At 41.6% G+C, this 23,440-nt stretch overlaps 1 protein-coding gene across 1 annotated transcript in view; it reads left to right on the plus strand.

The window, feature by feature from the left end:
- Window positions 1-23,440, plus strand: part of syne3 (spectrin repeat containing, nuclear envelope family member 3) — a 106,632-nt gene that overhangs the window by 64,223 nt on the left and 18,969 nt on the right. Inside the window, exons 14-17 of the mRNA XM_084045241.1 lie at window positions 8,877-9,362; window positions 10,579-10,924; window positions 12,126-12,287; window positions 19,432-19,665. Of these exons, the coding sequence (XP_083901367.1) occupies window positions 8,877-9,362; window positions 10,579-10,924; window positions 12,126-12,287; window positions 19,432-19,665 (1,228 nt within the window). The remainder of the gene's footprint in view (window positions 1-8,876; window positions 9,363-10,578; window positions 10,925-12,125; window positions 12,288-19,431; window positions 19,666-23,440) is intronic.

Raw genomic sequence — 23,440 nt, forward strand, 5'->3', positions numbered from 1 at the left:
GTTTGAGAACCACTGATATTATAGCAACATATGTTTGTTTTTTTCTCCAAAAAAATAAAGACATTTGTAGAATCCCCAGAAGCAAAGATTTGAGTTAAAAAATGTTGCTTTAAAAAACATATAGTTATATATTCAAAGATTTGCGTTTGTAATACTATACTGGTGAGGACATCAACATTTTAGGATGTTTTAATGAATTTAGAATGCCATTTTCACAACAAAAAGTTTTGCCATTTTTGAAACCTTACCCTGGAGCAGAAAAAAGCCAATATACAAGCTCACGCGTTGAGAGCTTATACATTCGGTGCAAGACTTCAGTGCGCAACTGAATCAGCCATAACTCCAACCACACCCCCCGAAACCTACTGTAACCTCTGAATGCCTAATCCCAACCTGAATACTTTCCTAATTGTAAGCCTATACTATTATTATTATTACCATAAAACAACCGTTTCTCTTGTGAAGACCAGGAAAATTGTCCTCGCAATGTCTTTTTTTCACGTTCTACTATATTTAAGGGAACATTTGGCCCTCACAAGTGTAGTAATACAAGTACACACACACACACACACACACACACACACACACACACACACACAGGCTGTATCTCAGGTCCTTTTTTAGCTCCGTCCTAGCTCTTTTTTAAGAATAAAGGAATTTGAAGTCGACACAATGTCGCAGACAACACATTCAGACACGTCTATTCAGACAGAACAAGAATTGTTTATTCTTTGACTTGTGTATGTGTATGAATGTTTAATGATGCACGTGCCAAAATGTCAGGCATTTCGCATTTTACGAGTGCTCAAATCACATCTACAAAGCTCTCGGGTTTTGAAACATGATCTTCATACCTTCATATTGATGCCCTTTACATAACCGTTGGTGTGAAGGATATTCACGTAGATCAGGGGTGGGCAGCTTTGATGATGGAGAGGGCCACTACAGTATATGTCCACACTCGCTCCAGAGGGCCACATTGCATATACTGTACAAAAACCTCTTCTAGCTGTATTTCTAGCTTTTTTCGTCATTCTATGACGTCACCCAAAAGTAGCAAAAATAGCCGATCTACAAGCTCAAAACGCGTCGCAGCGCGACGCGTTTTGAGCTTGTAGATCTGCTACTTTTTGCTATTTTTTTTCATTGGAATCCAGATTTTTTTGTGCTATTTTTCAATTGGAATCCTGAAAAGTAAATTTTTTATTTGATTTCAAATGCATTTAGTTATACTTATGTTAACTTTTTGAACTTAAATACAAATACATTGGACTTAAAAAAAGACAATAGAATTTGAACTAGTCATTAAGCTACTCATATAGACTGTAATTAAAGTAATTAAAGAGGGTCATGTTTGCATGTTTGGAATTCAGCTGAAATCAATAATATATCAGTACACCGAATATTAACCTGCGGGCCGCATTAAGTGAAGGTGGGGGCCGCATGTGGCCCCCGGGCCGCCAGTTGCCTATGTATGACGTAGATACAGGAGGACAGAGGACAATAAGGACCTGAGACGTGGCCTTGTGTGGCACCTCACAGTTGTCATCCTTTGAATACTGAGCGCCCAATCCAAGAGAAAATAACAAAAGTTTTTTTTTTTTTGCAGCGATAAAAGATTCATGCATTTCAAACACGTCACGCAAGACGGGAAGCATAATACAACAGCGTTTGCGTTCTTTGTACTGTTCTGACAAACAAGGATGAGTACCCTGCTCCTTGTCACACCTGCTAGACCTGTACTAGTGATGTTGAGGATCACCTCAAACACACACACACACACACACACACACACACACACACACACACACACACACACACACACACACACACACACACACACACACACACACACACACACACACACACAAACAAACACACAAAACCATGAAGGGAGAACATAGCCTGGCATGGCCAGACTAGATATTAGTCTGGAATCTCTGGTGAGGCCTATGGATTCGTCTGGTTTCCAGGCTAAGGAGAACACAAAACAGAACACCATAAGGCGGCTTTCCATATGCATGGCCCCACCCTACCCCACACCACACCGTCCACTTGTGCCTCGGTTTCCACTACAATGAAGTGGGTAGAGTGGTGTGTAAGTGGTACTAAACTGGTGCCTAAAAAGTACCCAGTCCTGGGTAGGTCTGAGCTGGGCCAAACGGGGCCAAACACTTCATAATGACAGATCACTCACCGACTTTTTATTTAGAACAGGATGTAGTTGTAAAACATAATACTTTCTGGATTATTATAATCACAGTTAAAATCTATTCTAGTGTATTAAAATTATCATAGTTGTAAAACATAATAATTTATACTAAGTGTATTATAATCACAGCTATAATCTATTATAGTGTATTATGATTGTCATAGTTGTAAAACATTTTACTAATTTGTAGTGTATTATGATCACAGTTGTAATCTATTATAGTGTTATAATTATCATAGTTGTAATAAATTATAATAATTTATATTGTATTATAATCATTTATAATTCATTATAGTGTATTATAATTACATTATAATTTATATTGTATTATAATCACAGTTATAAGGATCCATTTGGTTCATACCGAACCAAATGTTCACCCGCACGTGCACAGGTGATTTGCATTTGTATAGAGGACACTTGGCCACTCATTTACATTGCATTGTTAGACAAAAAGCAATGACCTCCACCTACAGTATGTTTACATTACAAATGAGTGTCAATGACCGGAGTCTGCTACTCATACCTGTGTATTTGAGAGGGGGTACTTTTGTGTAATGGAAACTGTAGATATTTTGATGCGGTGTGGTTAAGCTGCAGTGGAAAGGGGGCTATACTGTACACTCACAGTTCAAACACACTGTTTTCTTATTAAAGGAAGGGTAAGTGATTTTCTTTTGTTAAAATAAGTGTTAAATAGCTCTATATTCTGATAGTACTCATTGCTATAATGTGTTTTTTCAATAACAGGAGTCTCCATGTCTCTCCAGCTCTTTAGGAAACAGAAAATGCATTTTCAGGTCGGGATACAACCAGGATAGAGAAACCAGACGAGATACAGATTAAACAAGTGAAATTGTAACACTAAGAAATGAGCAGACACAATTGGAACTGGAACAATATAAAAATGAAGCTGGTACTCTCTCCTGATTGGCAGACATGTTGTCACCTAGCTGAAAATGTATTTTTTGTTTATTGTCTCCGCCAGGAGAGTTTGTTTTCACTTTTCGTCAGCCAAGCAAACATTGGTCGAGCCTCACGTGACACTTGACAATACGGTGAAATAGTGTGATCTGATTGGCTAGTGACATATAACGGGCTATAAATACATGTGTCACTTTGAAAGAGTCTTTGCCTCTTTCAAAGTGAGGTAAGACAGGAATAATCACGAAATGGCTGAGAAATGGCGGATACTGTAACAATTGGATAGGACACTTACACAGACAGGACAGATAGGACACTTACACAGACAGGACAGATAGGACACTTATACAGACAGGACGGATAGGACACTTATACAGACAGGACAGATAGGACACTTACACAGACAGGACGGATAGGACACTTACACAGACAGGACGGATAGGACACTTACTGTACATAGACAGGACGGATAGGACACTTACATAGACAGGACAGATAGGACACTTACACAGACAGGACGGATAGGACACTTACATAGACAGGAGTGATAGGACGCTTACACAGACAGGACGGATAGGACACTTACATAGACAGGACAGATAGGACACTTATACAGACAGGACGGATAGGACACTTATACAGACAGGACGGATAGGACACTTATACAGACAGTGTGTCATGTTACTATGACACAGTAACATGTTCTATTTTTTGTAAGAATTAGAACATAAGAATTAGAACATTCCCAACATTCCCAACACAAGTCTGCTGGCGGAGACTTGTGCTCCGAGGAGCACTTTTTCTAGTTTTTAATTTGTTTTTATCCGACGATTTTGTAACCCTTTTCACCCGGTGACAATTATCTAAGTAATCCTGGGCGCTACACTATTCCCACCAGCCTAGGGAGCCCAGGGCCGAGCTCATGCCTCCTTCAATGCATGAGAGCCAACTGACCACCTTGTCACCTGACACGGGGGGGTTCCCTGGTAGGATGTAGTGGAAAGAACACGTTTTTCCAACCAGTTCCTTTCGCCTCCATCAGGCGCCCCGGTTTGTCATGGGGGAGGCGGTATAGTGACCAGGATTACTACATGTTTTTGTGAGGGCATTAACTACCCTGGGAGACACGGGGAGAACATGCACACTCCACACAGAAAGGCCCTTTCACCAACCCCACCTAGGGTATGGGCGCTGGTGACGCGGAGGAGAGGACACGCCCTCACCGTCAAAACCAGGACCTTCTAGCTGTGAGGCGACAGTGCTACCGACTGTGCCACTGTGCCCTCATTTTATGTTTATTAAAGAGCTGGAGAGACGGGGAGACCTGTCTGTTACTGAACAAACACTCTATAGCAATGATTGATCAGAGCATATTGCTTTAACCTTTTTGCTTCTGGGGAATCTTCTAATGTCTTCTAAATCCTAACAGTTTTAACAAATGTTTTGTTCCAGGGACCCCCAGAAGCAAAGATTTAAGTTAAAAATGTATATAATATTTCAAAGATTTGCACTAATTTTTCAAAATAAATAGCAGATCTACAAGCTCATAGCGCGGCACTCGGTGCCGCGTTACGAGCTTGTAGATCTGCTATTTTGAATGGCCAAAGAAATCTTAAAATGACCACAGATGCTTTCCCGGTCTTAATGGGTTAAAGACTAAAGCCATACAGTTCAACAAATACCAGAAACATAGATTATCTACAAACTCACAGTGCGTAGATTGGTTATTCTTGCAATTTTGGACAAGTCTTGCCTATGGTGGTCAAAGGGACGCCAGGTTGAAAGTGGTTAATTTGTACACACTAATAGTGTACATTTTGGATGTATTTAAAGTCCTGGGGTTCACCATCTAGGGTAAAGTCCTGGGTTTCACCATCCAGGGTAACGTCCTGGGGTTCACCACCCAGGGTAATTTGTGATGGGACAGTCAAGTGGACCACATATTGACCTCGGCCAACAGGGAAAATGATTGCTCTGCCTCCCCTGAAAGAATTTGGTGTCAGAGGACGAGAAGTGGTTTCCATAAACACTCCCATCAAATGCAAATGGAAAGCGCGCAAAAATCAGCTTGTACATCATTCTTGGCTAGAGGCATTCAGGGTACCCAGAGGTTCTTTGCAGTCTCAGATTGTGTATTCTAGCAGAGGACTGCACTCAGCTGTGTCTGGACTTTGCCAGAAAGCTGCTTACGTCCAACTTCAGACACTGGGTAATACCTCTACCTCTCCTCAGGAAGGAATTCACGGTTGTCAGTCAAGGAACTCTTAAACGGGCCATCCTAAGATGCTCAGCTGAGAGATACAAGAGATCATCCTATAGGCGGGTGCAAATATGGTTTGACCCCAAAAAAATTGGAACAAAAGGTTTCTCAATGGTTTATTGTAGTATCAGGTGTACTTAATAACATATTAAAAGTCTGAAATCCGAAATCTGATCATAAGAAATGTCAAATTTCCAAGATGGCCGCCATCAGTTCCTTAAAAGACCATTACTCCTTCATTATTTGCCCTACACAAGTAATTATGGTGCCTAACCCCATGTTTTGGTGATCTAGGAATCCAATTAGCATATATACATTATAGTCAAGTGATTATAAGTACAATTAAATATTGAAGCAATTGTTATAAGCATATTTAACAATGTAATTGGACATTTCTCCCTTTTCTACACGCCATAATGCCCAGGATTGGTGAATTCATCACCTATACATGTAATTTACATTCTGTTGAAGCTTTCAAATTTTCTTTGGATACCAATAAGGAATAAATTCATTATTACTGGGTGGTATTGTGACTTTTGTAAAAACATGGCTGCCAAGTGATAGACTGGGAATATTACACAAATCTTGGAAGAAATTCCTTACCGAAAAATGTCTTCACCAATTTGTTTGTAAAGGTGTCTGGTTCCCAAACTGGGGGTCCCCCAAATGATTTTGGGGGGTCCCCAGATGGTTAGCTTAATGTGCAACATTGTTTTCTCACTCAACAGTAAACAAACCAACATACGTATACAGGGTATCTGCACATTTCTAAAGTTACAATTTAATTACTCTTAAGACTATACTATCTATATATATATTATCTCAAATATTTGGTAAGAAAGAGGCAAAAATTGTGAAAATAGCCGATGTACAAGCTCACAACGCTACACTCAGTAGGGAAAAAATGGCCACTTGTGGGTCAGTACAGAGCTATCACAACATGTCTCTAGTGTCTTCTACTGGGTGTCTAGGCAGGGGTGGTGGAGGAGTGTGGCGTGGATAAGGTTCAGATTTGCTTGTCACAGATATCTCCTTATTCCTGTGAGTAGTTGTGTGAGGTTTTAGTGCAAAATGAATGGCACATGTCTTTGTTTTGTGATTGGTACTGCTGGCAATAAGCTTGAACCTTGATCTTTTTAGCGGCGCTAGCCGCTCTATACCTTTTGACTTTGTCCGTGTTCACCGTCAACGTTCTGATTGGTCAGACACGTCAACAAAGTGATTGGTCAAGTTCACGTGACACGTGGCTATAAACACATTATAAACACATATCGATGACAAAATGTATCAAAGGCGCCGCTACCTTCACACAGGGTGTGATTTTTTTCTGGATAATTGTAACAGCAAGAAGGTACGTATAGGGGACAGCCCCTGACGCCCTGGGCTCCAGTCTCCCCATAGAATCCCAATCTAACCGACCTCCACGCCTTTAAGGGGCTGTGTCTCTGCTGCTATCCAACAAACAAGCATTGCTTTCGGCATACATCAATTTTTTGTTCTGGAGCTGTTCTGGAGAGGGGAGAGGACGCTCTGAGCCATAATTATAAGTCACTGGGGGCCCCTGGGAATATTAATGGTCAGCCACCACCCACTCTCCTGTGAGCCAGTCCGACATAGACACTCTTGTCTGCCTGACACAAAGTCATGCACCACCACGTGGAGGTCTTACAACCACCACTATGTTGGAGGATTTGCACGTCGGACATGGGGGAGATCAGAAGCTCAGGGTCTCCTTGGCTCCTAACTTTTCTCTTCTGTGCTCCAAGTGCCCAGGGAGCAATCCAGTAACCCCCATACTCCCCTCTACCCACCTGAGGGGAACCCTAGGCCCACTAAACTCTAGACCAGACCCACCCCGCATACTCCCCTCTGTCTAGGCACCCAGTTCTGACAGGTCTACACTAACCTCCATAACCACCCCATCCCTCTTTGCACACTCACACTGATTGCCTTCCTAATGTGTTAAAAAGTTCTATAAACATCTATTCAATGTTTTTTCAAAATCGTGTGTCTACAAGATGACACTGCGCTTGTCCACGAGAAAAATAAATATTCTCGTGTATGTAGGGGAGGAGTTATGAAGTTCCTGTGGGGTGGGTAAGGGGAGGGGTGCAGAGAGTTTGGTTCAAAATGCAAGAAATAGTTTTTCGGTGGGGTGTATAGTCAAAGATGAATTTAGTTTGGGCAATATTGAAAACAATACTATATTGCAACTGACAATATTCTCTGCCACCACCTTCCGCAAATTGTGACTATTAGTTGTGTTGTGTTTTGAGGATATCTTAAAGCCTTGTTCCAGTCAAAAATAAATATAAGTTGTTGGACATTTATTATATAATTAGTTAAGTTAACTTGAAACGGGTGACCATTTCAGAGGGTGTTAATAGAGTCTCAAACAAAATATAGGATTTCACAATTATCTAATTGTATCTCTGCAATTTGGACAAGTCCAATTGATTCCCAGGCCCCCAAAACATGGGGTTAGACACAAAAAGTACTTGTCTAGGATAAATAATGAAGGAATTAAGCTATTTTAACGTTTTTTTGGCCATCATGGACGCCATCTTGAAAATAACACCTTAAAAGTGGTCAAACTTTGGTAGACTTTTCGTATGTTATTCATGACACCACATACTACAAAAAACAGTTGAGAAACCTTTTGTTCCAATTTGTTTTGGGTAAGGTGCTTTTTTTTCATATATGCACCCGCCTACTATATGTGCTGACTCCTAAATGACAGCGGATTTTTACATTTGTGCTATGAGAATTGTTTTTGCTTGATTTGAACGTTTTAATATTTTAATACGTTTGTGGTCTACTTGTTTGATGTATTATTGTAGCGGCAAAATAATTATCCAATTAAACCCTTTGTACTGTACTTAGTTGACCGGGGTCCCACAGGGCTCTATACTAGGTCTGCTCATTTTTGCCTCGTACAAACAAATCTCTTTGCCGAGCGTTAGCCCTATAATAGGGACGCTAAGGTTCATTTAAGGGTGTGTTTAATGACATTTGTATCTATTTACCCATTAAGACCTTGAACGCATCAGTGTCATTTTTTGATTTGAGCTAAAAAGCATTATTTTACACTTTGGCTATTCAAAAATAGCTACAGATACAGACTACAAGCTTGTAGCGCGGGTGCCACGCTACAAGCTTGTAGATCTGCTTTTTTTGAAAAATCGTTAAAATGTGCAAATCTTTGACTATATATATTCTTTTAAAGTTAATTTTTTTAACTCAAATCTTTGCTTCTGGGGGTCCCTGGAACAAAATATTTTAAGATGGGGGTCGGCGGCCAAATACATATGATTTTGGGGGTCCTTGACATGAAAAGGTGTGAGCACCACTGATATAGAAACATACGTTTTTCAGAAAACTGTTGGTATTTAGAAGACGTTTGTAGAATCGGCTTCAGGTCTTAATGGGTTAACATAAGGATGAAAAAAACGGACCTGTCTCCCTCTCTCTCCCTCCCAGGCTGTTGAGCAGCTCCGCAGAGCTGTCCGACTCCGAGCGGGGGGACCAGAGGACCAGAGGGGAGGCGGCGGCGGCAGGGGGCCAGACGAGCCTGACCGAAACCCTGCTGTCGCTGGCGGACGAAGACGCCGGCCCGGCCGGGTCCATCGGCGGAGGAGGCTCGGCGGCCATCCGCCGTCCCGAGGGCACCCCGACGGGAGAGAGCCACAGCGGCTGGGCCTACGAGGGCCCGGGGTCCGGCCGAGCGAGAGGGCCGGAGTCGAAGGAAGGACATGCCGCCGCCGGCGGCGGGGCGACAGTCGGCATCGTGGAGAGCCCGCGTTACGGCCAGGGAGCGTGGCTCCAGGGGAGCGGCGAACTCGTCGGCAGACAAGACGAGGAAGCTCTCGGCCACGGGCCTTCGAGGCAATTCGGCGTGGAAGAGGTGGACTCTCTAGGTTGGGGAGCGGGACGCTTCCAGGGCCACACGGGCGACGAGAGCGCCAGGTAGGCCCGTCACGATTATTACATAATTGTCTAATCGTGATTATTTATGCATAATCGTTTCCATGTTGAAACATTTCACCCATTTTCAAATATAAAAAAAATCAGAAATAACAGACCTTCAAGCTTACAACGCGTCACTTCGTGACGCGTTGTAAGCTTGTAGATCTGATATTTCTGCTATGTTTACATGTATACAATTATTAAAGGGGATACACCATGCATACAAAAAAATCATAATAATATCATAATGTTTATGTCGCTCAAACGTTTTTCAAAAGGTTTGAGCCTCAATCAATCCTCAGATATACTCATTCCAGCTAACTTCTCTCTGGCTTATAAAGCACTTTCACCTGCAATACCACATTGTCCTTATTTGGCACGGGGCGCTATTGAGACAGTTTGTATGCATGTTATCTCCTGGTTCTGTGTGGAAAAAGTCAAAAAATGAATACATAATAGTAGGTGCTTTGTAGGTATCGCATGTGACTGCACAGGCGGGGGCAAATCAGTTGGCCAACTTGGCCTGTTTTGAGACCAATTTACATAAAACCCCAGATATGCTGTGAAAGCCTGAGTGCTCAAACGTGGGTATTTTTTGGGATAGAAGAGAGGTAAAGGAAAACAAAAACACACAAAAAAGAAGGAAAAGTAAAAAATCATGGTGTAGCTCCTTTAACCCATTAAGACCTGGAACTGTGTCATTTTTAGATTTGAGCTAAAAAGCATTATTTTACACTTTGGGCTATTCAAAAATAGCAGATATACAAGCTCATAGCGCGGCACCGAGTGCCGCGCTATGAGCTTGTAGATCTGCTATTTTTGAAAATTCATGAAAATGTGTGCAAATCTTTGAATATATATATTTTTAAAGCGAACATTTTTTACTCAAATCTTTGCTTCTGGGGGGTCCCTGGAACAAAATATTTTGATGGGGGTCCGCGGCCAAATACATATAATTTTGGGGGTCCTTGACATGAAAAAGATTGAGCACCACTGATATAGAAACATACGTTTATCAGAAAACTGTTGGGATTTAGGAGACATGTAGAATCGGCTTCAGGTCTCAATGGGTTAAATGACAATAATTTCTTCTGTATATTTCAGTTATTTGTCATATCTGCCCCGTGCAATATTTGATTACGACGCCTAAAAGGCGAACATATATGTATCCTTTATTCATATGTTAATCGTCAACTTGAATTTGTAATCGTGACAGCCCTGGCGCCAGGGGCGGGTTCAAAGTCTCCCCGGGAGGTCCGACCCCGCAGAGCAGCAGGCCGGTGGGTCTGAGTCTGGCCGACGGCATGGCGAGTGGAGAAGGACGGCGGCGGGGGGGAGCGGACGAGGCCGGGTCGAGGGGGAGGGAAGCTCAAGTTGTCGTCGCCGCCGCCAAGGGCGGTCACAGACAGGGCAGCGGCGGCGGTGGCGGCGGCTACGGACAAGGAGGAGCCGAAACGGACGAGAGGAGCGGAGGAGAGCGGCTGGGACAGGGAGGAGGCGCGTTCGTGCTGTTCAGGAGAGACGCGGCCAAGAATGCGTCGGCTTCAGCACACACGCCCACGGTACGGCAGTGCCATCTCTCTGTGTTCTGTGACGGCAGTGCCATCTCTCTGTGTAGGCTCTATGCACAGCAGCCATATTATCACTTCCTTCACAGGTGTTACCAATGATACTAATGAAGGCTCTGTTCCATTTCGTGTAGCACAGTGGTTTCCACGACCCCCATAACTCTGAGAGTGTACAAATGGAACCAAATGGACCCTCACGGGTCCATTTGGTTCCATTTGTACACTCTCAGAGTTACACACCCGTAAGGGGCCATTTAGAAGCCCATGAGGGTCCCCGGACCCCAACTGTAGACCCCACTGGTGTAGCAGAGTGTTTCCAGTTAGCCAACATGCACAATATCAGCACTAGTGATGTGCGGGTCGGGTTTTTTAATGACCCGCCCCGCCCCGCCACGGAACCCAACCCGCCTCAACCCGCCCCGCGAACCCATATATAAATCTATGGCTCAACCCGCCCCGCGACCCGCGGTAAAAAAAAATGTCGGTAAAATCATGAAGGAAAATATTCTTCAAGTATACACCCCAAGTGTATTCAAACTGTTTTATTGTTATTATTCTTATTCTTATTAGGAATAAAGACAAAACAAGAGCATGTGATTTATTTATTTTTTTTGCGTGTGAGAGCGGCTGACCCGCTCACCCGCAGCCCGCATAATTGCCTCTGAAATCCTGACTCGACCCACCCGCGCCGCGGGTTGACCCGCGGGTCCCACGGGTTACGGGTCGGCCCGCTCATCACTAATCAGCACCCTGACTCTGTTTGACCAGAATGGAACAGAGCCTTCATTAGTATCATTGGCAACACCTGTGAATGTCTTCACACTATGGCTGCTGTGCATAGAGCCTATTCTGTGACGGCAGTGCCATCTCTCTGTATTCTGTGACGGCAGTGCCATCTATCTGTATTCAGTGAATGTTGCCAGGCTCAACTTCAAGGAATATAGATATTAATGCATTTATGCGTTTTTGTAGCTCATAACATTTGTGCGATTTTTGTCCAACCACTTGAAGACCTATACTTTTCCATATGACGGTGTCCTGCACAAATACTTGTAGATCTGCTATTTTTGGGAAAATGTCTCCCCTTCTATGGTGTGCCCAAAATAAGGATGGCAGTTTGAAAGTTGTTAAATTGTACGTTGATTTAATCTGGCCGCGTTCTACTTTTGTCTTTGTTGCATTTGGGGTCCTTCAGGCGGGCTCGGGGCAGGCTCTGAGTGCTGGCGAGAATGACGCCAGGAGGAGAGAGTTTGAGGCCTGGCTTCTCCGGGAGAACGAGCTGCTGTCAGGCATCCTCAGCGGCAAGGGAGCAGCTCTCGGCGCCAAAGAACTCAAGATCCGCCAGGACACGCTCAAGGTGGGTTCGTTCATTTGTCCTTTTGAAACGCTGTCACACACCCCCGCTACCTTTTGTTTGCTTGAATACGGATGTATTCAAGCAAGCAAAGCTAGTGGGGGTGTGGGAGCTAGTCGTATTTTTCACTTTGAGTCTTCGGTGCAGGAAATGACAGTGTATATACACTCCTACATGTATTTTTAGCATCATACTGTAACAGGTACAGTAGACTGACAAGCCCAGCAGCGGCTGGTGGATTTTTCCCAAGGTAGTGCTACACCAAAAGTCAAGCCAACAATAACATGTACTATATTGTTATCACACTAGTTTATTTTTGATAGGCCCTGCCCTAGTAGTAGGCATTCATTTGTGAAAGACAGACACAATTAATGGCATGAGCAAAAATGTTGATAAGGTGCTACACCTTTTTGTACCTTTTTGGTTAATAATACTGCTGTATTAGGTTATTCATATCCATTCACTGCAATAACAACAGACACAAAGTTGTTTTGTTTTATAAGTCAGGCTATATTATGTTTACAATCTACTTAAGCATTTTGGTATGAAAGCATTCTTAATCCTGTATCATACAAACCAAACTCAGCCAGTTGTGGTGCTTTTCATGTGTCAATACGCTTTGATGCACGACAGTATCGCGTGTCGAAAATAGGCGCTCTACAAATGCAAAACAAGTCACCAGCCCGTTGAGGGCTTGTACATCGACGATACCGTCGTGCGTCGAAGCATGACTCAGTCAGCATAGACATAATAGGCATAGAAAGTGAAGCTCAGCAGTTGGAATGAGCAGCAGCAGTCAGTACAGTGTATAGATATCTATGCGCTAGAGCAGTGGTTCTCAAACTTTTTCATGTCAAGGACCCCCAAATTGACACTTGTTAGCCCGCGGACCCCCATTTCAAAAGATATGCCAGGGACCCCGATAAGAGAAGTTTTTGTGTGTTTTTTATGGCTCTAGCAGTGAATCTAAACCATTTTAATTTCAAGGACCCCCAGTTTGACATGCATTAGGGCTACGGACCCCCATTTAATGGCATTTCTATCTGTTGGACCCCAGTTTATATCGTACAATCTATGTTAATTTAACTCTGAGAGTGTACAAATGGAACCAAATGGACCCGTTAGGGTCCATTTGGTTCATCTGTACACTCTCAGAGTTACAGACCCATAAGGGTCCATTTGGTGCCTAATCTGTTCCTAATCTGTTCATGCCTAATCTGTTCATCTGTACACTCTCAGAGTTACAGACCCATAAGGGTCCATTTGGTGCCTAATCTATCATTTAGCTGGGGACCCCCTGGAACTCCCTCAAGGACCCCTGGGGGTCCCCCGGACCCCACTTTGAGAACCAATGCGCTAGAGGCACAGCAAGCCAGTGCACAAGGAAGCCCCGTTCACTTGCATTGAAGAGTGAACTATATGCATGCGCAAACTAACATCGCAAGTCAATGTTAAAGTTGTGTGCGCACACATCATTAAGTTTAGGCACAGTAGAACGTTTTTTATCTACATTTTATGGTAGATTATACATTTCACTCACTAGTCATTAACTATATAATATTTACCTTGTTGGTTTGATCATTTAAACATCATATATACGTAGAATAAGAAAGTAATATTTATTCAAGGAAGATCTAGGTTTAGGAGAGGTGGTGAGGCGCACTAGCGCCCTCTATTGACGGCCCGCCCCTGGACAAGCCTACTCCAGTACCATACACCAGTCTTTCTCAAATGGGGGTACGTGTTCCCCAAGGGTTATGAGGAGGTACTACAGTGTATGAATTGATTTGACTCCTATGTTTAAAGGGTCTACACCATGAATTTATAAAAACAATAATAATATTTAATATCATATTGTTTATGTCCCTCAAACGTTTTTCAAAAGGTTTGAGCCTAAATCAAGCCTCAGATATACTCATTCCAACTAACTTCTCTCTGGCTTATAAAGCACTTTCACCTGCAATACCACATTGTCCTGTTTGGCACGGGGCGCTATTGAGCCAGTTTGTATGCATGTTATCTCCTGGTTCTGTGTGGAAAAAGTTAAAAAAAAAAATGAAAAAAATAAGAAAAAAAATATTTTGTTTTTTTTGGTTGGAACTGAAAAACGGGAGGAATTGTTCCCTGACGTGACGTAGGGTGGGGAAACAAATCTGACGGACTGTTTTCAGACCAATTTACATAAAAAACACAGATAGCCTATGAAAGCCTGCATGCTCGAAGTCGGGTATTTTTTGGAACAGAAGAGAGGCGGGGGAGACCAAAAACACACAAAAATAAAGAAAAAGTTAAAATTCATGGTGTAGACCCTTTAACATTTATTTACTGTGAACTGTGAACCTGCTGATCTGTAGTGTTAAATCAAAATTAAGTCAAAAAACCTTTATTGAATATAAAGCAATACTTATTACCAAGACTGGACTTACAGAAATGTTATGGCCCGATAACATTTCAGCTCATGAGGCAATAATTGTTATTCTTTCTCTCACATTTCTTATTTGTAATGTTATATTCTTGAAAAGGTGGGTTATAATGAATTCGTAGCATCTTATGCTATGCATTAATTATATGATATGCGACTATATGAATTATAGACCCCTTAACAGACGACTTACACTGATAAGAACAAGTATGCGCGCGCAGGACGGCACCAAATGAAACCCATTCTGTCAGGTCTCGCTAGGACGCGCCTCACTAGCCAACACACAAGAGGGGGTTGAATGAACTGAAACCAGCGCCACCCCGAAACAATATGTTGGGAATTGATTGCATGGAACAATCACCTGTGCATCCAGTCTCAATGTTGGTAAACAAATAATTGGTCTATATGACGCTCTTGCAGTTTTCTAAGCAAAATGTTGTTGTCGATCTTGCAGTCGTCTAAGCCAAATGTTGTAGTCGTGTGAAGAGGGCACATGGATTCAGAAATCAGGCATACTGAAGCATCAAAAGGTTTGAGAAGCTCCGTCTTACACGAGAACCAAAGCTGACAGCGTGGCTTGCCAAATACGTAGCAATTACTCCTAGTTAGGAATCATCTCGTCAGAGCAACGTAAACACGGCTGACATGCAGTCGGCGTTTTAAGACGGACATTGGGTTAAGACGGACATGTCTGAACTGGCATGAAGTGCATAAATTGTCTCATCCGTCACTAGAGTGCCAAGCTGGATCAACAGGCTGGGATTATGCCGATCTGCAGTCGTTAGCTCCCGGATGAACGTTGTATACATTGCAGTGTCTGGCCACAGACGAAGGATTAAGAGTTATTTCCTTAGGGATTTCTCTACTGGATCATTATGGCTGAGACGGCGACTGTTACAGGAGCCATATTTGTTGTTTGATAAAACTTTTGTTTTGCTTGGTTAAGTCCCTTCAACTGCCTTGTCTATGCCTTCAGGTGTGAAACTGAGATTGATTGATTGAGCGTACGCTCGACTGCCTTAGGCTTAGGGGAAGTCTACTTCTGTGATGTGCGGAGAAACAAAGATGTGGATGTAGAATGTGGCTTTATCCCTGTGTATTAACCACTTAACCACCACATGAACGCCAGTGGTGCAAAGTGACTAAGTACATTTACTCAAGTACTGTACTTAAGTACAATTTTGAGGTACTTTTACTTTACTGGAGTATTTCCAATTGTCTATACTTTTACTTCTACTCCACTACATCTCAGACTGAGGCAAATATTGTACTTTTATTGCACTACAATTATTTGAAAACTTTAGTTACTAGTTACAGTACTTTGCAGATATAAATGATTACATTATTAAAAAAAATGTATACCTAGGCTATTTGAAAATAGCCAATCTACAAGCTCACAAAGCGTCGCATCGCAATGCTTTGTGAGCTTGTAGATCTGCTATTTTCAAACATTGTAGTACTTTTACTTTTGGTACTTTAAGTACATTTTGATACCAATACTTTTGTACTTTTACTCAAGTAGATTTTGAATTCCGGACTTACTTGTAACGGAGTACTTCTATATTCCAGTATTGATACTTTGACTTAAGTAAAACATTTGAGTACTTTTCCCACCACGTGGCATTTGGCGTAAAAAGCTTGCAGCGGCGCGTCACGATGCTGCCTGTTGTGGGTTTGTAGATTGGCTATTTTCGGTGAAGAGATTTGGTGTAGAGTGAAAACAGGAGGTGGCCAAGTATAGACCACTGGGGGACTCCGGCCAAAGAAGGATATCGTCGCTGTCCGGCAGAAACCAGTTATCTATTTATTTTTTGAACCCATTAAGACCTGGAACGCATCTCTGTCACTTTAGATTTCTTTGGCTATTTTTGAAAAATCGTGAAAAATATTTTTTAAATATTTTCTTCCGATTTTTAGGATTTTGAAAATGTTTAGAAGCGGCCTCAGGTCTTAATGGGTTAATACATCAGTGCTATTATGTGAGTAGGTTTTACAAATATCGAACCAATGAAAAGTATTATAAAGCCCTTCTGACTAAACCTCCTAACTTTGGATCTTCAAAATTGTTGGTCAATCCACCTTACTCCAACTTTGGAGAGAGTTGTTTTTTTTCCATCGTTGATTAGAATGACGAAGTCTCCACATTAATGGTCAAAACCCTCCTTACTTCAGTGCCAATGAAATAAAAAAATAATTGCAAACTGTGCCAGCCAAAAATACATAGTAAAAACAAAAGTGCTCAGGAGCCGAGATACAGCATTTTTCAGTAATAAGTTAAACAAGAAGTGAATGGAGAAGCAAATCTTCAAATGATGATATCTTGGGTTCTGAACGTTTATATTTCCAAAAGCGATGCGACGCATGTGAGCTTGTAGATCTGTTATGTTTAACCCATTAAGACCTGGAACGCATCTGTGTCACTTTAGATTTCTTTGGCTATTAAACAATATCAGATATACAAGCTCCACGCTATGAGCTTGTAGATCTGCTATTTTTGATTTTTTTTTCAAAAACTGAATTTTTTAAAGAATCGCTTCAGGTCTTAATGGGTTAAACATTTTGCCAGCCAAAAATACATAGTAAAAAAAAAGTGCTCAGGAGCCGAGATACAGACTTTTTCAGTAATACGTTTTCCATTTTTTAAATTTTTTTTAAAACACGTCAAACACGTCATTGGCAGGTTGCGCCATTGCGGTAAAACACGTGAAACACGTCAATCAGCAGTATTTAGGTAAAGCGAGGATAATATAAGGACACATTCAAGTATCTGACAATGTATAAAGTCATCATACCAACTTTGATGAGGCAGTAATGTATTGTTTTAAACATTTTGTTTCTTTCATTTCATGAGAAGTTTATATTTTGGAAATAGCTGGTGTCTGCCTGACAGCAGAGATTTAAGTGGTTGAGACCTATTGTACACTTTGTCTGACTCGTACGATGCGTTTTTTTTTGTTGAAAAACATAACCTTGGGATTTTTTTTTACTGTTAGTGTTCGCCTATTATCACGTGCTCAAATGGGATTTAAAGTGCTTAAAACTCCTCGACATTGAGCTGTACATCTGATGATAATACACTCCAAACAAATATTTATTTACAGATAAATTATGGTTGTAGTCAATGTCCCATGCTGCTAAGAAATGTTGACAGCATTTATCGCACTATTTACTGTACATAATTGATGAATAGAAAAGTTTATTGTCTAATTTAATCACTTCGGTAATTAATAATGCTTGTTTACACGGTATCGCGTTGTCCCTCGGTGCTCTCGTCACTCTGCTGGACTGGATACCGCAGAAGTTAATGGATTGCAGCTTTGGATGCTTTTATTTGATTTAAGATGATGTATTGTGTTTTTTTTTTACTATCCCTTAACCCATTGAGACCTGAAGCCGATTCTACATGTCTCCTAAATCTCAACAGTATTCTGAAAAACGTGTGTTTCTATATCAGTGGTGCTCAATCTTTTTCATGTCAAGGACCCCCACAATTATATGTATTTGGCCGCAGACCCCCATCAAAATATTTTGTTCCAGGGACCACCAGAAGCAAAGATTTGAGTTAAAAATGTTCTCTTTAAAAATATATATATATTCAAAGATTTGCACACATTTTCACGATTTAAAAAAAATAGCAGATCTACAAGCTCGTAGCGCGGCACTCGGTGCCGCGCTATGAGCTTGTAGATCTGCTATTTTTGAATAGCCCAAAGTGTAAAATAATGCTTTTTAGCTCGAATCTAAAAATGACACAGTTCCAGGTCTTAATGGGTTAATACATAATGTAATTATAAAAAAAAAAACATGATTATCCAGGAAGTCTGGTGTGATATTTGTCTATAAGTGGTGCAGACAACCAGGGAAAAGAAACTTTAAGGCACTCCCATCTTCAGGTGAAGTAATATTATGAATGCGTTCATAATATTCGATCTGTAGCAGATCGACACACTTGAGCTTGCAGATCTTCTACTTTTGATGCTTTTGTGTGACTCTGTAGTATGACTATGTAAGGGCGTTAATTTACAAAAACAAACCAAGAGTTTGAATATGGAGATATGCACGATATGCAATCAAGCAGGCCAACGCGCACATCGACTCGTCTTCATCAGGGTCTGACAAACACGTTATCAGTCTTGGGTATATGTCATTTTGGGTGGTCCTTGACATGAAAAAGTTTGAGCACAACTGATATCATAGCAACATACGTTTTTTGTTTTTTTCCCCCCCAGAAAACTGTTAGAGGACATTTGTAGAATCCCCCAGAAGCAAAGATTTGAGTTAAAAATGTTGTGGATGACAATAGGCTCTATGCACAGCAACCATATTGGATGGAAATTGGGCCTCTTCCTCGCTTCCTTCACAGGTGTTACCAATGATACTAATGAAGGCTCCGTTTCATTTCGTGTAGCACAGTGCTCCTCAAACCTTTTAATTTCTAGGACAACCATAACTCTGAGAGTGTACAAATGGGACCAAATGGACCCGTAAGGGTCCATTTGGTCCCCATTTGTACACTCTCAGAGTTACATGTTTCCAGTGAGCCAACATGCACAATGTCAGCACTCTGACTCTGTTTGACCAGAATGGAACAGAGCCTTAATTAGTATCATTGGTAACACCTGTGAAGGAAGTAAGAAGAGACCCAATCTCTTTCCAATATGGCTGCTGTGCCTATTAACACTGAAGATTGATTATTTCATTTTCTTCCCCCCCCCCTCTGTCCAGGCTCTGAGGGCGGGCGTAGGCTGGGGTCAGGACCAGTTCCAGCTCCTGCTCCAGGGGAGCGAGGAGGGCGCGGCGGCCCGCCGTGCCGCGGCCGCCGCCGCGTCCGGCGGGACGAGCGCCGCCGCTGTGGCGGCGGCGGAGGACGACGGTCTGGAGGAGCTGCGCTACCGCTGGATGCTCTACAAGTCCAAACTAAAGGACGTAGGAGACCTGAGGGTCCGGCTTAATGTCAAGGTGAGGAAAAGGCATGCACATCCTATCCTGCCGGGCTGTGTGCTGGATCAACAATACAAATCAATATTAAAATCTTAACTACATGAAGGTGCATTGCGGTGTCGGTCAGCATAAATACATGGCAACAACACATGGCTTCAAGTGCAAAACAGCATAACAGTCTAGATTATTAGGATGGTCTTAAGACATTGGCTGCCATCTTTTCTTTTTTTTTCCTACAGTAGACTGCCAGACTTTTTCAATGAGAAAAGAAAAGTACTTAGGAGCCGAGATACAGAATTTTTAAGTTTTAAGTTACAAGGAAGTGGATGGGAGTCTAAATCTTCGGAAAATCATATCTCCTTGGTCTTTGGGTCAAATAAAAAAACATAAAAAATAAAAAAAATAAAATAAAATAAAGCTTTTATTTTGAAAAATGTTTTTTTTTTGAAAGAACGCAGATCTGCGTTCTTGGCAGCGTGCGATCTTTTGCGCAAAAGAACGCAGATCTGCGTCCATGGCAGCCAATGTGTTAAGATCATTTACAGTTGCCACAGGCAAGTGACCATGTTGATCCGATGATCAACCAGGGCGTTCATTTACGGAAAAAAATAACACTACAAGTTAGAATATGGAGATAAGAGGTTTCTGCGCGACAGCGTCGAGATAATTGTGTATCCGTTTGGTTGTACAACGCAGGGGTCACTGACCTGCCTCCTAAACATTGCGGAGGCAACATGCACGCAGGCGTGATTCGCAGTAGCTAAATAGATTCCCAGTCTTCCGCCAAAGACTGACCTCTGCAGCCTCCACTTCACCCCCTTAGCACTTCCCTCTCCCTGTATCCCTTCTCGATGCTAGATCGACTTTGCAGATATATCGTTGGTTACTTGTTCTCATGTTAACCCGTTTCGACCGGGAACGCTTCTGTCATTTTTAGATTTCTTTGGCTATTCAAAAATAGCAGATCTACAAGCTCATAGCGCGGCACCGAGTGCCGACGCTATGAGCTTGTAGAACTGCTATTTTTGAAAAATCGTGAAAAAAAATCTTTGAATATGTACTTGTTAAACTGAGATTTTGCAACTCAAATCTTTGTTTCTGGGGGTCCCTGGAACAAGATATTTTGAGATGGGGGTTCGCGGCCAAATACATATCATTTTGGGGGTCCTTGACATAAAAGCAAAACAAAACACTATTATAGAATAACATAATTTAGAAGACATTTGTAGAATTCCCCCAGAAGCAAAGATTTGAGTTACAAATGTTCAATTTAAAAATATATATATTCAAAGATTTGCACAAATTTTCACGATTTTTCAAAAATAGCAGATCTACAAGCTCATAGCGCGGCACTCGGTGCCGCGCTATGAGCTTGTATATCTGCTATTTTTTAATAGCCCAAAGAAATCTAAACATGAGACAGATGCGTTCCCGGTCTTAATGGGTTAAGAATGTCATTTAGAAGCATGTTGAAGTCACGTTATTGGGCTTATTCTCATTTCGCACTTGTAAGTCACTCTTGGCAAGTGTCGAGCCTAAATGCCTGAAGTGAAGAATATTCTTGGGCCGTAGAACATGTCTTTACAGTCTGTCTGTTTGTCCTGCGTAAGAAAAACTATGCGAAATTACCCAAAATGTATACATTCTACAAAAGGCTTTAAAACAAATAGGAATTGTAATTGAATTAAATTGATTTAAAAAAAAGTGAGAAAAAATAAATATGATTGAGTGTGAGTAATATGTTTCATTGTCAAGGTTCATCTATTAGGAATGCATGGTAAATCATTGACACAATGCACTGAATGTATTAACAGAATATGTACAGTATTAAACTTAATGTTGCACAGAATTTACGCGATGTAAGCTTAGTTATTGACTTCTATAATCACTGTTTTGTGGCAGGATCATAGCCAGGTTTTTAATGCTTTTGTTTGTTTGTTTACTTGTTTCGTGTGTAACCATTCCTTCATGCATTGTTCTCAATCCACCACACGGTGGCAGTGTGACATCATTGTTAATGCCACTGTTCCACTTTGTTGCCACTAGGCTCTATGCACAGCCAGCCATATTATCACTTCCTTCACAGGTGTTACCAATGATACTAATGAAGGCTCTGTTCCATTTAGTGTAGCTAATTTCAGATTTCCACGACCCCCATAACTCTGAGAGTGTACAAATGGAACCAAATGGACCCGTAAGGGTCCATTTGGTTCCATTTGTACACTCTCAGAGTTACACACCCGTAAAGGGCCATTTGGGAGTGTTTCCAGTGAGCCAACATGCACAATATCAGCACCCTGACTCCGTCTGACCAGAATGGAACAGAGCCTTCATTAGTATCATTGGTAACACCTGTGAATGTCTTCATAATATGGCTGCTGTGAATAGAGCCTAAGCCGTCTCAGTGATGTTGCTAGGTTTTCAATGTAATGGGTCCTGGGATGCAAGGGTGGTCTTTTAGATGGGTCCCAGGGACATTTTATGGGTCCCCAATTACACGTTCCCCCCCCTATCGTTTTCTTTGATCTCCAATCTCCATATCTTCTATGCGTGTGTGACTGTGTACATTATATCCTGATGCAGTGGATCTCAACCTTTTCAGGCAGCGACCCCCCAAAATAATCATATTTTAACTGGGGACCCCCCACCCTGAGGAATTAGGAGTTGAGGCACTTAATTTAGTTTGATTCAGTTCCACAGATACATATTGTGAAAATAGCAGATCAAGATCAGTGCGACCCGTTCCTGCTTTTCAAGACCTATACCGATATATATACATATATTAAAAAAATCATAAATATATTTTTTCAAATGTATATGATTCTGTAGTATTAGCACACCTTATGGTAAGAAATACTAGTAGTGGGCAACAGGTGGATTTAACATACCTTTGACCAATAGAATACATTTAATCATAGAACCTTTTAATCATTATTATTATTTTATTTTGTATTATTTATGAATGTAGAATTTATTTTTACTATTTATTGTGTAGACTGAAAACACTGGCTTACAGTGGAAGTATTGGCAAATAAAGAAATAGGAATTCAAGAAATAATGAAGACAAATACTGACAATGCCTATGAACATTGGCTTGCAGTTATTGCACATAGTCAACATGCAATAATACTATTAGGCTTGTCATTGAGAAAGGAAAATAAAGTTGTCTTTTTGAGGAGAAGTGGAACCTTATAAGTCACTTTAAGTTTAGCATGAGGGAGAGGGTCTACCCTCTTCAGGGAATTAATTGTTATGATATCTCTAAGCTACAGAAAACATCCAGTTGCCTATTAAACATACACAAGACACAGACGATAGACAACCGGTTACTTACAGCTGCCATTAATTAGTGCTTTTGTTTGCCTTTGTGGTCAAATCAGGGTCAAATGCATAGGATCAACGAGCCATCGTTAACCTGCTAATGTTACACAGCTGATTGGCAACATGCGTTAATCCACCACTCACTCTGATCTCCAAGCAAGTGGGAGAACACTCTAAAATCGGGGATTTTACTTTGGCTGGTCAATTTAAGATGACAACAGCAACAAAGATTAGTAGTAGACCTGTATGTATGATGATCAGTTATTATTCCAGACAGTGGTCTATCCAAGACGTTTTAACACGTTTAAGAGCAGGTCCTCATGCCGTCTCTCTCTCTCTCTCTGTGTGTGTAGCGTAGACTAACAGCGAGGGGCTGTGCTGCTGCTTCTGCCACACAACGCCGTTTAACCGAGTTATACTTCTCCAGTACAACGGTGTCTAACCGGAGAGTTATACTTCTCCACCAACGGTG

Source organism: Gymnoscopelus microlampas (assembly GCF_963454915.1).
Source record: "Gymnoscopelus microlampas genome assembly, chromosome: 20".
NCBI classification, from domain to species: domain Eukaryota; kingdom Metazoa; phylum Chordata; class Actinopteri; order Myctophiformes; family Myctophidae; genus Gymnoscopelus; species Gymnoscopelus microlampas.